Source organism: Pomacea canaliculata, linkage group LG7, assembly GCF_003073045.1.
Source record: "Pomacea canaliculata isolate SZHN2017 linkage group LG7, ASM307304v1, whole genome shotgun sequence".
Taxonomy (NCBI): domain Eukaryota; kingdom Metazoa; phylum Mollusca; class Gastropoda; order Architaenioglossa; family Ampullariidae; genus Pomacea; species Pomacea canaliculata.
The window spans coordinates 13,704,195-13,717,122 of record NC_037596.1 but is presented as its reverse complement, the minus strand read 5'-3'; the positions used below and the strand labels follow the sequence as shown (position 1 = coordinate 13,717,122).

At 41.8% G+C, this 12,928-nt stretch overlaps 1 protein-coding gene across 2 annotated transcripts; it reads left to right on the top strand.

Moving 5' to 3' along the window:
* Positions 1 to 567: 567 nt before the first annotated feature.
* On the top strand, positions 568 to 3,166 carry LOC112569093 (arylsulfatase J-like). 2 transcript variants are annotated; one of them, XM_025246771.1, is made up of 4 exons: positions 568 to 598; positions 939 to 1,921; positions 2,394 to 2,590; positions 2,783 to 3,166. In XM_025246771.1, the coding sequence occupies exons 1-4, from the start codon at positions 593 to 595 to the stop codon at positions 3,043 to 3,045; spliced, it is 1,449 nt and encodes a 482-aa protein (XP_025102556.1). In that variant the 5' UTR covers positions 568 to 592; the 3' UTR covers positions 3,046 to 3,166. The 2 variants fall into 2 exon arrangements, with proteins under 2 accessions (XP_025102556.1, XP_025102555.1); XM_025246770.1 differs by lacking the exon at positions 568 to 598 and having other exon boundaries at positions 782 to 1,921.
* The last annotated feature ends 9,762 nt before the right edge of the window (positions 3,167 to 12,928 follow it).

Sequence of the window (12,928 nt, the reverse complement as noted above, 5' to 3'; positions counted from 1 at the left end):
AAGATGGAGTAACATGAACAGGTGTGAGCTGGCAGGGCAGAGGCTTGAACGTGGGAATTATTAGTCTTAATACTAGCAACAGATTATTTTAATTTGATTTTTCTATTAAGAAAAGGGCAGTCAAATCATTAAAAGACAGTAAAGCACCTGGACCTGACACACTGATAAGGGAAATTTTTAAACACTCAGTAAACCCTTTTAATGTCCTTCTTTAATCTTCTTTTTAATAGCGGTCAATTCCCAGACGTATGGACCGAGGCAGTTATTCAGCCATTGCATAAAAAGGAGATAGAAATAATCCTGATAATTATAGAGGAATATCCCTCTTAAACATATGAGAGATAGGAGAAAGACAGATGGACACAGAGATAGAGGGAGAGAGAAAAATAAAGAGAGAGAGAAATGTAATTAATCTCAAAAGATGGGATGTTGCTCAAGGAAGTCAAGATGATGAGTCAAGTGTCAGGGAGGCAGGAGTATTTTAGTGGAGGGCATGGGGTCCTATTTATTCAGCTGTCGCGTTTAGCAGCTTATATAGCACTCCCTCATCGCTTACACAGCACCCACAGGTAACACAGGTAAGTCCTACTGTATGAAGGTAAGTCTGTTTGTTACGCCCATTGTTACAGTGATTGTTGCAGAGAAAAAGCTCAAATATAGCTATGGGTTATCTTTTATCCGTTTGAATACAGGAAATATGACAAATCATAATAATTTGATAAATTGATTACTAAAATTCACAGAGACAGCTTTTGCCAATAAGCAGGAGGGTGAAGTTCAAACGGGATTTATTCCTACTTTCATGACGAATGATAAATCTCTGAGAGCAAGAGTCCTAAGTATAGTTGGGAGCTACTTTCTTATTATTACAGCCAATCAGAAAGATGTTATTGAATAACATTCTCCTCGTACATGGTACACAAATATTCTCGCTCCAGGGAACAACTAGTGGGACTAGAATGCTACTGCCTGCGCTTTTCATCTTGGTATTTACATCGTCGTTGACAGCCTCACCTCCCAACATCTTGTTCATTGTCGCTGACGACATGGGGTGGGCTGACGTTCAGTGGAGAGACTCCTCCATGTACACCCCGAACCTGGAGCAACTGAAGGCGGAGGGGGTGGAGCTGACCAACGCATATGCACAACCATCCTGCACCCCTTCCAGAGCTGCTTTCCTCACTGGTATCTACCCGTTTCGCATGGGTATCCAAAATTCTGTGTTTGAAGAACTCGAAAACATCTCCGTGCCGCTCGACAAGAAGATGTTGCCGCAGAGTCTGAAGGAGCTCGGTTACGCCACTCACATGGTGGGCAAGTGGCATCTGGGCTTCTGTCGCTGGGACATGACACCCACACGACGAGGGTTTGACTCCTTCTACGGCATGTACAACGGCTACGCCGACTACTTCACCCACACTGAACACAGGGACGGCTACGACCTGGTCTTCAACGACACACCGGTGTGGTCCGCCAATGGCACCTACTCCACACACCTGTTCACACAGAGAACCATCGACATCCTTAAGACCCACAACCGCTCACAGCCTCTCTTCATCTACCTGGCTTATCAGGCCGTTCATGGCCCACACCAAGTGCCTGAGCACTACGTCAGCAATTTTTGCGCTGACGTCACCGCGTCTGAAGACCGGAAGTTGCTTTGTGGGATGGGGGCGGCCATGGACGAGGGCATCGGTAACATCACGCGCGTGCTGGAAGAGCTGGGCTACATGGACAACCTCCTCATCTTCTTCACCTCGGACAACGGCGGGCCAGTACACACTGGCTCCAGCAACTGGCCGTTGAGAGGCTCTAAGCTGACTCTGTGGGAAGGAGGAACCAAAGTCACAAGTTTTCTTTACAGCAGCTCACTGCTGAGGGGCAACACGTCCTACGATGGTCTTGTCCACGCTGTCGACTGGTACGTTCTGCGTTTCGTTAGAAAATGATTCACCAATTCTCAGTTTTATAGCAGTATTTTTAATATCTTTTCATGTAAGCTATTTTATTTTTGGAGTACTAGTGCAGCAGCAAATATAAATTTGTATATTTTTTCTATACATTTAAAAACCTATGTTTGATAGTTATCTCCCCCCCCCACTCCCAATTATCTTCCTACTTTTTCCCTACAGTGATGTCCTTTGTGTTGAGTTGTTTGTCAGCTGTGAACAATAAGTTAAAAGGTGCCAGATGACATTACAAGATTTGCTTACAGAAATAAGTTGAAATGATCATAAAATATGAGCAGCAGGCTGCAGAATCAGTCTAGAGGAACAAATTCGGACTTCCGTTCCTGACGATAGTTGCTAATTTTTTCAAAGAAGAAATAGAAGGAGGGAAGGGATTTAATTACAACCTCATCCTGATGGTCAATAACCTGGGTACAAACACAGGTACCCGACTCTTTTACGGCTGGCGGGTGCAAAGAAGAACATTCCGAATATAGATGGCCTTGACCTTTGGGAAAGCATCTCCACCAATGGAGTCAGCCCACGACAGGAGTTTGTCTACGACATCAACGATGACAAACAGCGTGCTGCTCTCCGTTACAAAAATTACAAGATGACGTGGAACAAACCAGGCCACCCAGGTATTGATTGCTCTCTGTATTTCTGTGTGTTTGTGTGTGTGTGTGTGTGAGAGAGAGAGAGAGAAAGCATTCAGGTAACAAAGATATCTGAATCTATGCGGTCTTCCCTTTTCTTTTCCCTCTTCTTTCTTTCTAATTGTAGCTATTTGTGTCGTTGGCCTGACATGTTTGCATAAATGACGTGTGCTTAAGATGGCTGGTACAACCCTCCACCTGGGGTGGCCCAGCCTCCGGAGTGGAACTACACCTCAGAGTACATGCTGTTCGACCTTGACACTGACCCCACGGAGACGACGGACATCAGCTCGCGGCGACAAGTGAAGAAGGTCTACAAGCACATGAAGAGCAAGCTGGACAGCCTCAGACTCACCATGCCTCCACAGCTGCACCCACCCAAGCTCAAAGAGGGAGATCCAACAAACTGGGGTGGGGCCTGGACACCCGGATGGTGCTGACCATGAGGACTTCCGGCAGTCCCGCGCCTGCGCACGAGCAGTGACGAGGCAACAGCGGAAACGCACGTGAATGGAACTTGATGATAGCCTACCGAAAAAAATAAAGTTCCTCTGAAATGTTTTGGCTTGTCAGTGCTGTGATTATGCACACTTGTGTGTGTGTGATATTATGCAAGTGTGTGTGTGTGTTTGCATGTTTGTAGTGTTGCATGGACCAAGTGTTACACCATTAAGCATTTATAAACCTGTAATCATGGAACTTCAATCATCTTAATAATCGAACTGCTTTAAATGAGACGAGCGTTTAACTGACCACTGGTTAAGAAACTTGGGTTGATAAAATTGAAATACTGAGAAATAATGAGTAGAAATAATTAGGAAAGAATATCTTGCACACAAGAACACCAGGTTTTGTAACAATTAGAATAAATCATCAGTTTTGTCTGAATACACAAATGTATGCATTCATTAACTCATTCATATGTTCTATGTACCAAGTACACACACAAGGTGGGGGTTAAAGAAACAGAGAGAGAGAGAAAGAACGAGAATGAGGCAAAATGGACAGGTACAGAGGAGGAAGAAAAGAGATGTTGGTTCCTGCATACAGTGTAGCTGATATTTAGTTTCCGGTGAAGACATATTTCTTTCATTTTCTTAATTACTTTGCAGGACTGAGACCTTAAAAAATTAAATTGATAAGGAAAACAAAACTTGTCAACAAATCTTACTAAAAAGATAATGTCAATGCTGGTTTAAAACTGAAATACAGATATTTTGTATGCTAATATAACCACCTACATTTCATGTAATATTTACTCTAAATTTGCTCATGCCATGACAATAGGTTGGAGGTTCAATGAACCCTGTCTCAAACATTTAGGGCCAGAGTTTAGTCTGTCTCAACTCTGACCTCTTGGATGGACCATCAGTTCCGGTCAAACAGCATGTTCACCGAGAGTTTTGGGATTCATGGGAAGAGGGGGTGATGGTAGCGCCAGTCATTACCACTAGAATAGCTGGCATCCCCAGGATTCAATCATTCTTTCCCGCAATGGCTGTCCTTTCCGTAAGCACAGGTTAAAAGCAACAGGAACTAAACAAGGGCTGTCTTCCCCTCCTTAGCTCTCTCCCGTGTCTCATTCTCCTGAGATACTCTCTCACATTATGTTGTTGTCAATGTTTAAGGCTTCAAAGTTTTTTTGTTTTTTTCTGCATATGAAATGAAAGTAAGTTACGAATTGTATCAATTCTTTCAAGTGAGAAAACTTCCTCATTTCTCATACTTTCTTATTGACGTTCACCCATTCATTATGTGATGCATCCAGATTTTTTCAGGAAGCTACTGGATTTTTTCAGGAAGCATCTAAACAAGTAGCCAAGTTTTCCGTAACCTCGTATTCAGCAACTTGTCGTTCATTCTTCATGTTACAGTGGCGGAGGAACCGAGGAGGGAAGGGTCAGCCTCCTCCTTAAAAAAGATGCTGAGGAGGAGAGAATGTGAACTTCACTGTCATCATAGAGTTTGCAGCTTCCCTACTCCTCCACCGCAAAAAAAATCCGAGCATCTTCCTTCGTCACCATTAGTATAACGTGACCCGGATGTAAACAAGGCGTCACAAGGGTTTTCCCAATATCTTCAAGCTATGTCAAGTTCATTAGTGATGTGTCCAGCTTACTTTGTAAAAAAAAAAAAAGAGTCTGGCAAAAAGTAGTCATTGCAGACTGGCAAGAGATGATAAAATCGTATAATATTGATGACAAGATGAACCTCTGAGCGCAATGGAGCATCGGGTCAACACTTTGTTAGGTTTGTCATTGTTCATCCTTCTGCCTTGTGCTTCAGAATGGGGTAAGTGTGTAAGAAAAAATGTTGCTAGAGTAGTTTAGTGTCTGTCTCTAATCTTGACTTAGAACCTGTTAACTTTGTTAACGATCAGTTCATCATTAGTGTTCATGGTGTAGAAATGTTCTGCAAGAAAGGCATCAATGGGTTAACTAGCGGTTGTCATACAGAGCGTGTGTTGGTCAGAAAGAAACAGGACATCGATGAAGAAGAAGAATAAAGATGATGATAATATGATGGTGTGGTTGTAGAAGTGTTGGTGTAGCGGGGATGTTACTTAATAAATTCATAATGTCGTAGTATATTCGTGGGTTGTATTACGTTTCCATAGATATGGGTTGAGGTGTGTGAGAGAGAGAAAGAAAGAGAGACGCTTTTGATCAGAACCAAATGTTTGTGCATTATTTATCTCAGTGACCTCTGACCCCAAATTTATCTCTCTTTATTACAGGATCTTATGGGCTCTCTCTGGACAACTACAATGGGTCCATCATCGTGGAGGAGAGTGTGTTGTCAGAGATTGAGTTTTCATGGAGAAACCTCACCGCACCTTATAAAGCTTTTGTTCTTCACAAACCCATGAACTTGAAACATTATGTCACAATGTGTAGATTATGGAGATCACAGGATAACTGCACCAGCAGTAATGACCAGGTGTGCAAGTGCTTGCATCCTGACCACTTCATGCTGACCAAGGCGTTTAAAGTTGAGGACACGGGGCAGTTGTTCTTTCAGTTGTTTGATAAGCCATCGCTCAACAAACTCGTTAATATTTCTGTCATACGTGAGTATTGTCTTTGTGACTACTTAGTTTGTCGAATCATAGTAGAAACCCTTTAGCTTTATCTATATCTAACCATTGAAAATACATCTCATATCTTTCTCCTTTATCTTTCTGTCTGGTGACCTGTTAATTTTTTTTAATCGCCTTTCATCTATCCATTTTAGAGGCATTGAGAGAAAAACTGAGGTATGTGAGGGCCACCAAGAAAAAAGTTTGACCGGAAGTTTAAAAAAAAATCTTCCTTTAGGAAAGAAAGAAAGAAGAGAAAAAACAGTTTATAACAGTGTTGTTTTTGTCAAATAGCGAAGACCACGACTACCACTACGGTCATCCCACATCCGAGCAGGACGACGAGTCTCTCATCATCCACACAATCCACACCAGTGGAGAAGTGGAAGTCGAGCTTATCATCCACTACCAGAAAACCGATGAGTTCCTCTAGCGGAAATGACGTCAGCGCGACTGCGCAACACGCCGGTGCCATCATCGCGGTTACTGTCGCCATGTTGTGCGTCAGTGCGGTCGCCATCGTGTCGTCCGTCGTCATGGGTTACCGTCTGAGGTCCCTCCGTCAGCAGGCGAGAGACTTGAAGCAGGAGGATGACACTTTCGATGTCCCTGGTCACTCGTAACAAGCGCCGATGATCAATCCAGACCTTATTCCAGCTTTAACATTTGTAGGACAAACAAACAAACAAATAAACAAACAAGCAAACAAACAAACCGACGAGAAAGACAAAAAGGAAATCTCTACTTCTCTGTTGAAGTTGTGAGATGTAGAAAATGTGACAATGTTTACATAGCAGCTACCTAATTTAAATAACTGTTTCCTGGTGCAGACCACGTGTGTGTGAAGATATTTAAGGAGTGTTGCAACAAAGGAATGATTTCCTCCTACTGAAGAAACATTTTATAATAAACAACAACTTTCTCCCTGTGTACCGAGATGTTTACAGTCCCGCTACAATGTCCTACTACTAATTTTTTTTTTAAAGCAAAGATGTTCGTAGGTCTTGTGACATCACGGGGTTTTATGCAAAGATATTTACATGACTGTTTTGATACAATGAAGAAAATATCCGAACTGAGAAACACAAGAAAGGTTTCATCGTCCACTCATCTTGTTAGGTCGTTGGAAGGGAGGTAATAGAGACCGCACTTATCTTCCCCTCCCTGCGCTATACCTTCCCCAACCTCCGTACATCCAGGTACTCGTTATATCCCCGACATCTGGGTGAAGCTTGCTGGCCCACACGGGTATCGAACTGGCGGGTCTCGGAATTCAGTGCTGTAACTATCAACTTCCGCACTCAACACAAGTCTTATGAGAATGTTTTCAAGTAACTTCAGATGTGAACACAGTTTCCGCGTGAAGATGTTCACAGGACTGCTGCTTTTTAGAACAACAAACTCCTAATGAGGACGAGTGGTTTACTGAAATATTATAATAAATATTTATTTATTTGTATTTTATTTTTATGCGTGTTTAAATACAAGTATGTTTAAGGTGATTTGTTCTTGAAACAAATAAAACGAAGAAAGTGTTTTAATCAATAAAAGTATTCATGGAGGTGCAGATGGGAGCAATGAAAGGAAAGAATACAAGCAGCGCCCATTGTTACAATTAAGGAGAAAAGCTTTTGTTTAAAACAAGCTCCTTCAATGTTGCGGACATCTACCTTTCTTTCTATCCAACAACTTTCTTTAAAGGTCTGGTGGCGAGCAATTTTTTATGGGTGGGTACAGATTACTACTTTCCAAAATCTTGATGAACACATCCACACATCCTTACCATTCTTGAAAAGCAGGCCTACAAAAGACCATGCACAGAAAGAGTTCACACTCTTGACGTCACGTTTGTACACAAATAAATTTGATCCGAGTTCTCCCATTGGCTGAGGTCGTCACAAGATAAACGTTTCCATGCACCATCCTTGGTCCACATTTGTAAAGCGAGAGTAAGTCGTTTCTCTGGGACAAAATAAAAAGCTTCTTTTTTCTTAAGTTATAAAATGGTTTTCATGCCTCTCGGACATTTCTTCATGTTTTTTAATTTTCTAAACACCTTTGCCACCACTTTATGATTACAGCTTCAGGAGTAAAACATCTACAGGATCTGGACACGGCTTTGTAACATCGGAAACAAGACCATTGTTCTTGACTTTTCCAAGTTGCCCCAGGACAGACGTCTACCCTCACTTCATAACTGACCCCGGATGTCCGTGTTGTTGATCTCTTCTCCAGCAAGGAGATATGTGTAGATATGTATCTGAGCAACGGAATCTGGGCAAACATTATCCTGCACTGACTGACCTTTACCTAGTAGTGAGGAAAATAAATTGCGCCCAGCAAGGCCTTTAAACAATTTCTAAAAGCAATTCGTAAAAACTGAACGAGGGGTTGTCAAGTTAATTAACGTCAACCATTTAAAATATAAAATTAAAAATAAACATCCTCATTTTCAACCATTTCCCTGTTTGTAAGCCATTGTAATAGTGTTTAAACAATATTTCCCCCTTGGTAGGTAATCTTCCTTGACTGAGGATGATTACTTGACTCCTGAAGAGACACAGAGCAGGCAAAACCATTTCTCATTTAAAGAATCGTTTGCCATCTAACTGCCTTCGTTCTAAATCAGACGAGAAGTCATCAGTAGATAACTGGGTTCTATCTGTTTTCAAGGCTCGAGTGACTAGTGTAATGGAAGGTCGGGTCATATGTCCTCTCAGTATCCTCGTCCTCTTTTCCAAACTGTGTTTTTTCGCCACGTTCTGTTTCCATTTCACAGATGGTAAGTTGATAAACACAAATATAGATAACTATGCTTGACATGACGAGTGAACGTGTGTATTTGTTTACTATTCAGAAAAAACTAAGGTTTATGCGTGACAAACTTTACTATTTTGAGTTTTAGTTATTGCCACATGAAGAATTCGTGCTGCTACACATAATGTACTTTCCTAAGTAATGGAATTAAAGTCTTATAATATTCACTAGATATCACTGTAGATATTACTTTTTATGTGTCTGCCTCTGTGTAGTACTGAGTCCATTTATAATGAGAAATGTGTATACAGTCAAATCTCCCTACTATGCCACCTACCGGGACCGAGCAAAAGTGGCATAGTAGCGAGAGTGGCATAATACGGAGGGTTCGTAAAAACGGCTTTATTTGCTCAAGTTACCCGTCAGTCCAAAGCTCTCAAGAATCGTCTGCTGGCACTAGCTGTCTCCTCTCATTCTCCCCCTCACCTCTTCATCCTCCACCCCTCCCAACCACATCCTTGCACCTGCATCCTGTCTCTAGTCGACCCCCTCCCGCTCTCCCTCTGTCACGTGGCTGTCACCCGGCCAGCGACCACCACCCCCCACATTGCCAGCCTCCACCCTCCCTGTGTGCGTGCTATGTTCCATCCACCTAACTGCGATGTCCCACACTACCATAGAGTATAGTAATCGAGCACTGCGCGGAATTTCACAACTTGTGTCTTTTAACAATCACACAAAAGTGGCATAGTAGAGAGAGTAGGGGGTGGCATAGTAAATTTTTTTTTTACATTGAATTTATAGTCGGGACCGAGCAAAAGTGGCATAATACCGAGAGTGGCATAGTAGAGGGGTGGCATAGTAGGGAGATTTGAATGTATATTTTTATATATTTTCATTGTTATCGATCCTTTGATCAGCGACGACAGACTACAAATGTCTTTGTAACAGGATCTTCAGGGGTTTCTCTTGACAACTACAATGGGTCCATCATCGTGAAGGAGGGCCTGATGTCAGAGATTGAGTTTTCATGGCAAAACCTCACCGCACCTTATAGGGTTTTTGTTCTTCGCAAACCCACGAACTTGAACCATTTCGTCCAAATATGTAGATTATGGAGATTACAGGATACCTGCACCAGCAGTAATGACCAGGTGTGCCAGTGCTTGAATCCTGACCACTTCAGCCTGACCAAGACTTTTAGAGTTGAGGACACGGGACAGTTGCTCTTTCGGTTGTTTGATAAGCCATCGCTTAGCAAACTGATCAACATCACTGTCCTACGTGAGTATTGCGAATCAACAGTCAGGCACTTCAGACCCAGTTAATTTTCTCAACAGTCTCTAATTATCCTCCGTGTAAACTTTTCATTTTTAGTCGAATTCACCTGCATCTGAGTGTTTGCCAATCTTTATGGAATGCATACCAAGCAAACAATGCCTTATTAAAACTATTATTATTATTGCAGCAGAAAGAAAACGTCCCACCCACCCACCCACACGTGACCTGTAGTCCGCAGCCCTTCGTACAAGAAAACACAAACATCAGCTGCACGTGCATCATTTCTGACCTCGGCTTTCCCTCAGGATCTCTGAAGTGGATTGTTGGAAATCGGATCACTACTGGGATCGAATTCTTTGGAGAAAAGGGAAGCAGTCCACTGGAACTTCGTTATCAGAAGACGTTAGCAGCTGCAGATCATAACAACACCTGGATCAGGTGTGATGTCGTGTGGCAAGATGTTATTCAATGGGAGGTCTACACAGCAAGCGTGGCCTGTAAGTTATAGCAGATAGTATATAGTATCTTTGGTTATAGTTCGCACTATATTCTATATATACACTAACCCTAACCCTGACTGCAGCTCACTTTTATTGTCATCAGCTTCATGAATACCGAGTTGTTGTCACCAGATTCTCCTCGATCGCTAAAAATGACAATCAACGATGACAGCGAAGACATGACGGTGTCAGAAGGGGATCCCTTGACCATCAGGTGCGAAGCGGACGGACAACCCACACCCGAGATGAAGCTGGAGCGTATCCTTGACAACCGGATCGTGAAGAAAGGCCTCTCCCCCCTCCGCCACTCAACAACCGCGCGCTGTGACGTCACAGACCTGTACACGTGCTCCGCAAACAATCAGCTTCCCGGAAAAGTGCAGAAAACCTCCAGACTGGATGTCACCTGTCAGTACACCAAAGTTCTCGATAAAATCTTTTTTTTTATTCTGAGATTTCTGTTCACACTTATTCCAAACTTTCCTACTTCTTGAGCTGACGGCGTCCCTGATACCAAATTTATGTACCATACTGGGGTGTCACTTTTTTTTTCTTTTACTAACCGTTTTCTGTCAGTTCGTTAGTTTCGTGTATTTGGCTCTGAGAAATTTTATGATTGGCTGCACTGCACTTTAAAAAAAAATCGGCTCAGGAATTTTTAAAAACTTTTCAGGACTGCTTTATTCATGTCCTACAAATATTTCAACTGATATGTAATTATTTCAGACATAATTTAAGGGTTTTGTGAAACTGGTCGCATGTTTGTTTACAACAGGTAAACCAAGAAATGTTTCGTCTTTGCATCTTGGAACTGTCAAAGTTGGTGACAAACCACAAGTTCTCCAGTTTGAAGTCATTTCCTATCCTCCGCCTACTAGTTACATCCTTTTCTTCATGAGATCAGCAGAGGATGTAAAAGGAAATTCCACGCAGCACGAGCTGGACTCCTCGACGACTGTCACGTGCGCACCGTATCCAGTGAAGCGTCACATGTCTCAGTGCATGCTGTCCGTCACAGACCGTTTGTACCTGACTGGTTTGTACGGGATTCAAATCACTAACGATGTTGGACAAGTAAACTTCACTTTTCAGATCACACTTGGTGAGGCTTTAGGATTTTTTATTATTATTATCTTAAGTTACTCTTCCCGACATTACACCCCTAACCCATTAATTTCTAGTGCGGAGGAAAGGAGTAGAGAAGGGGAAAAAAAAAGATTGTTGACACTCCATCGCAGTTTCTCGCGCACGTGGTTCGCTTGTTTACTTCCGGTGCCACCGGAAGAGAAGAACCGAAAGTACGAATGTGACTTCTCGTATGCTGAACAGATGAGAATAGTTGGAGATACTGAGCAGCACCTGCTTCCTGTCATCGTCAAAACAGGTGATTATGAAACATCGACATGGTTGTCCTCGTCTTACACGTTAACCACTTCATCTCCCCATAAATGTTTATATACCAAAAATTCTTAATGAAGATATTTTTTTTTTTTTGCAGGAGCTTATCAGAAGTAAACTCGACATCATGAAAGTACTAAGAGACACACGCAAAAGAAAGCAGACTGTTGATTGGGTTGAATGTCTTCTGATAGGAAAAACTCAAAAAATCTTTCGCCACCTCGTGATTTCTTACTCCTGGGCCGCCCGGTAGAGAGTAGTAAAAACGCTTGTCACCACAGCAGTGAAAAGGTCCTGGGTTCAGATCTCGCGTCGGGACACTCTTTTGTATGTGATGGCTGTTCACAGGACCGGCTCTCGAGGTTTTTCTCCCCTCCCATAAGAAGGATGGAAGACATTTTCTGATGAACCAATTCATCTATGATTGTGTTCGAGTGCATGAACTTGTATAATTTAGAGACTGAAGATTTCACCGAGTTCAACGAAAAACTTCTGCTACAGGCGAAAAGAGCGCGGATCCCACAACTTTTTCATTTGTAAACATGGTTAGCTCCAGTAGTGCATTCGATTGCATCAATAGATAATCTCACCATTTCCAGAAGGAATCTGTATGCAATTTTAGTATGTATCCAAAAGTGTTATAGGTGATGTATCAACAGGAAGTTGTTGCAGTTTTAATTCAAAATGTTACTAAGTACAAAACTTTGGTATTGGTCAGCATCTCAGATATGTTTTCACGATTATTCTGGAACTTCTTATGGTAAAGAATGCCGCTCATCATGTGAGACGTTAAATGGACAGCACATGCAAAAAAAAGTAGTTGTACCCATATCCCCCAAACTTTTTAGTGTACTTTAGTCTCATGTGCATAATTTCAGAAAGGTCTGCTTTATATTTTATTGCCAAAACAAATGGTCTTTTGGCAACACCCTTTAGGAGGAAGAGCTGCAGTCCAGAGTTGCGAGCTATGCATTTAAAATATAAGTATGCTAAATAGAATTGCTGACCATAAATATATTCATACAATATGAACAAATCTTATGGGAGAAAAACCTCTGCACCAACTGACAATTCAAAGTTTTATATTTGTAAGTAAAAATAGTAAAATTGTAAATACCTCTCAGAACATACTCATCCATCGATCAACATGAAGAACTTTAGCCACATTTGAAGAAATATTTATTTAAAATCCAATCAAGCAAAAAATACATCTTTAATTAAATTACAATGTGTTACACATAAGGGTAACCCTTAAGATAAATGATAAAGTTTTCATTAAAGGATTTACAAAGCATAAGCTTAGTGACG

What these genes read in the sequence shown, in the direction of transcription:
- LOC112569093 (XM_025246770.1), top strand. Translation starts at nt 885, where the DNA reads ATGTTATTGAATAACATTCTCCTCGTACATGGTACACAAATATTCTCG. An exon ending in CTTGTCCACGCTGTCGACTG is followed by an intron (nt 1,922 to 2,393) that starts GTACGTTCTGCG and finishes GTACAAACACAG; the next exon opens with GTACCCGACTCTTTTACGGC. An exon ending in GAACAAACCAGGCCACCCAG is followed by an intron (nt 2,591 to 2,782) that starts GTATTGATTGCT and finishes CGTGTGCTTAAG; the next exon opens with ATGGCTGGTACAACCCTCCA.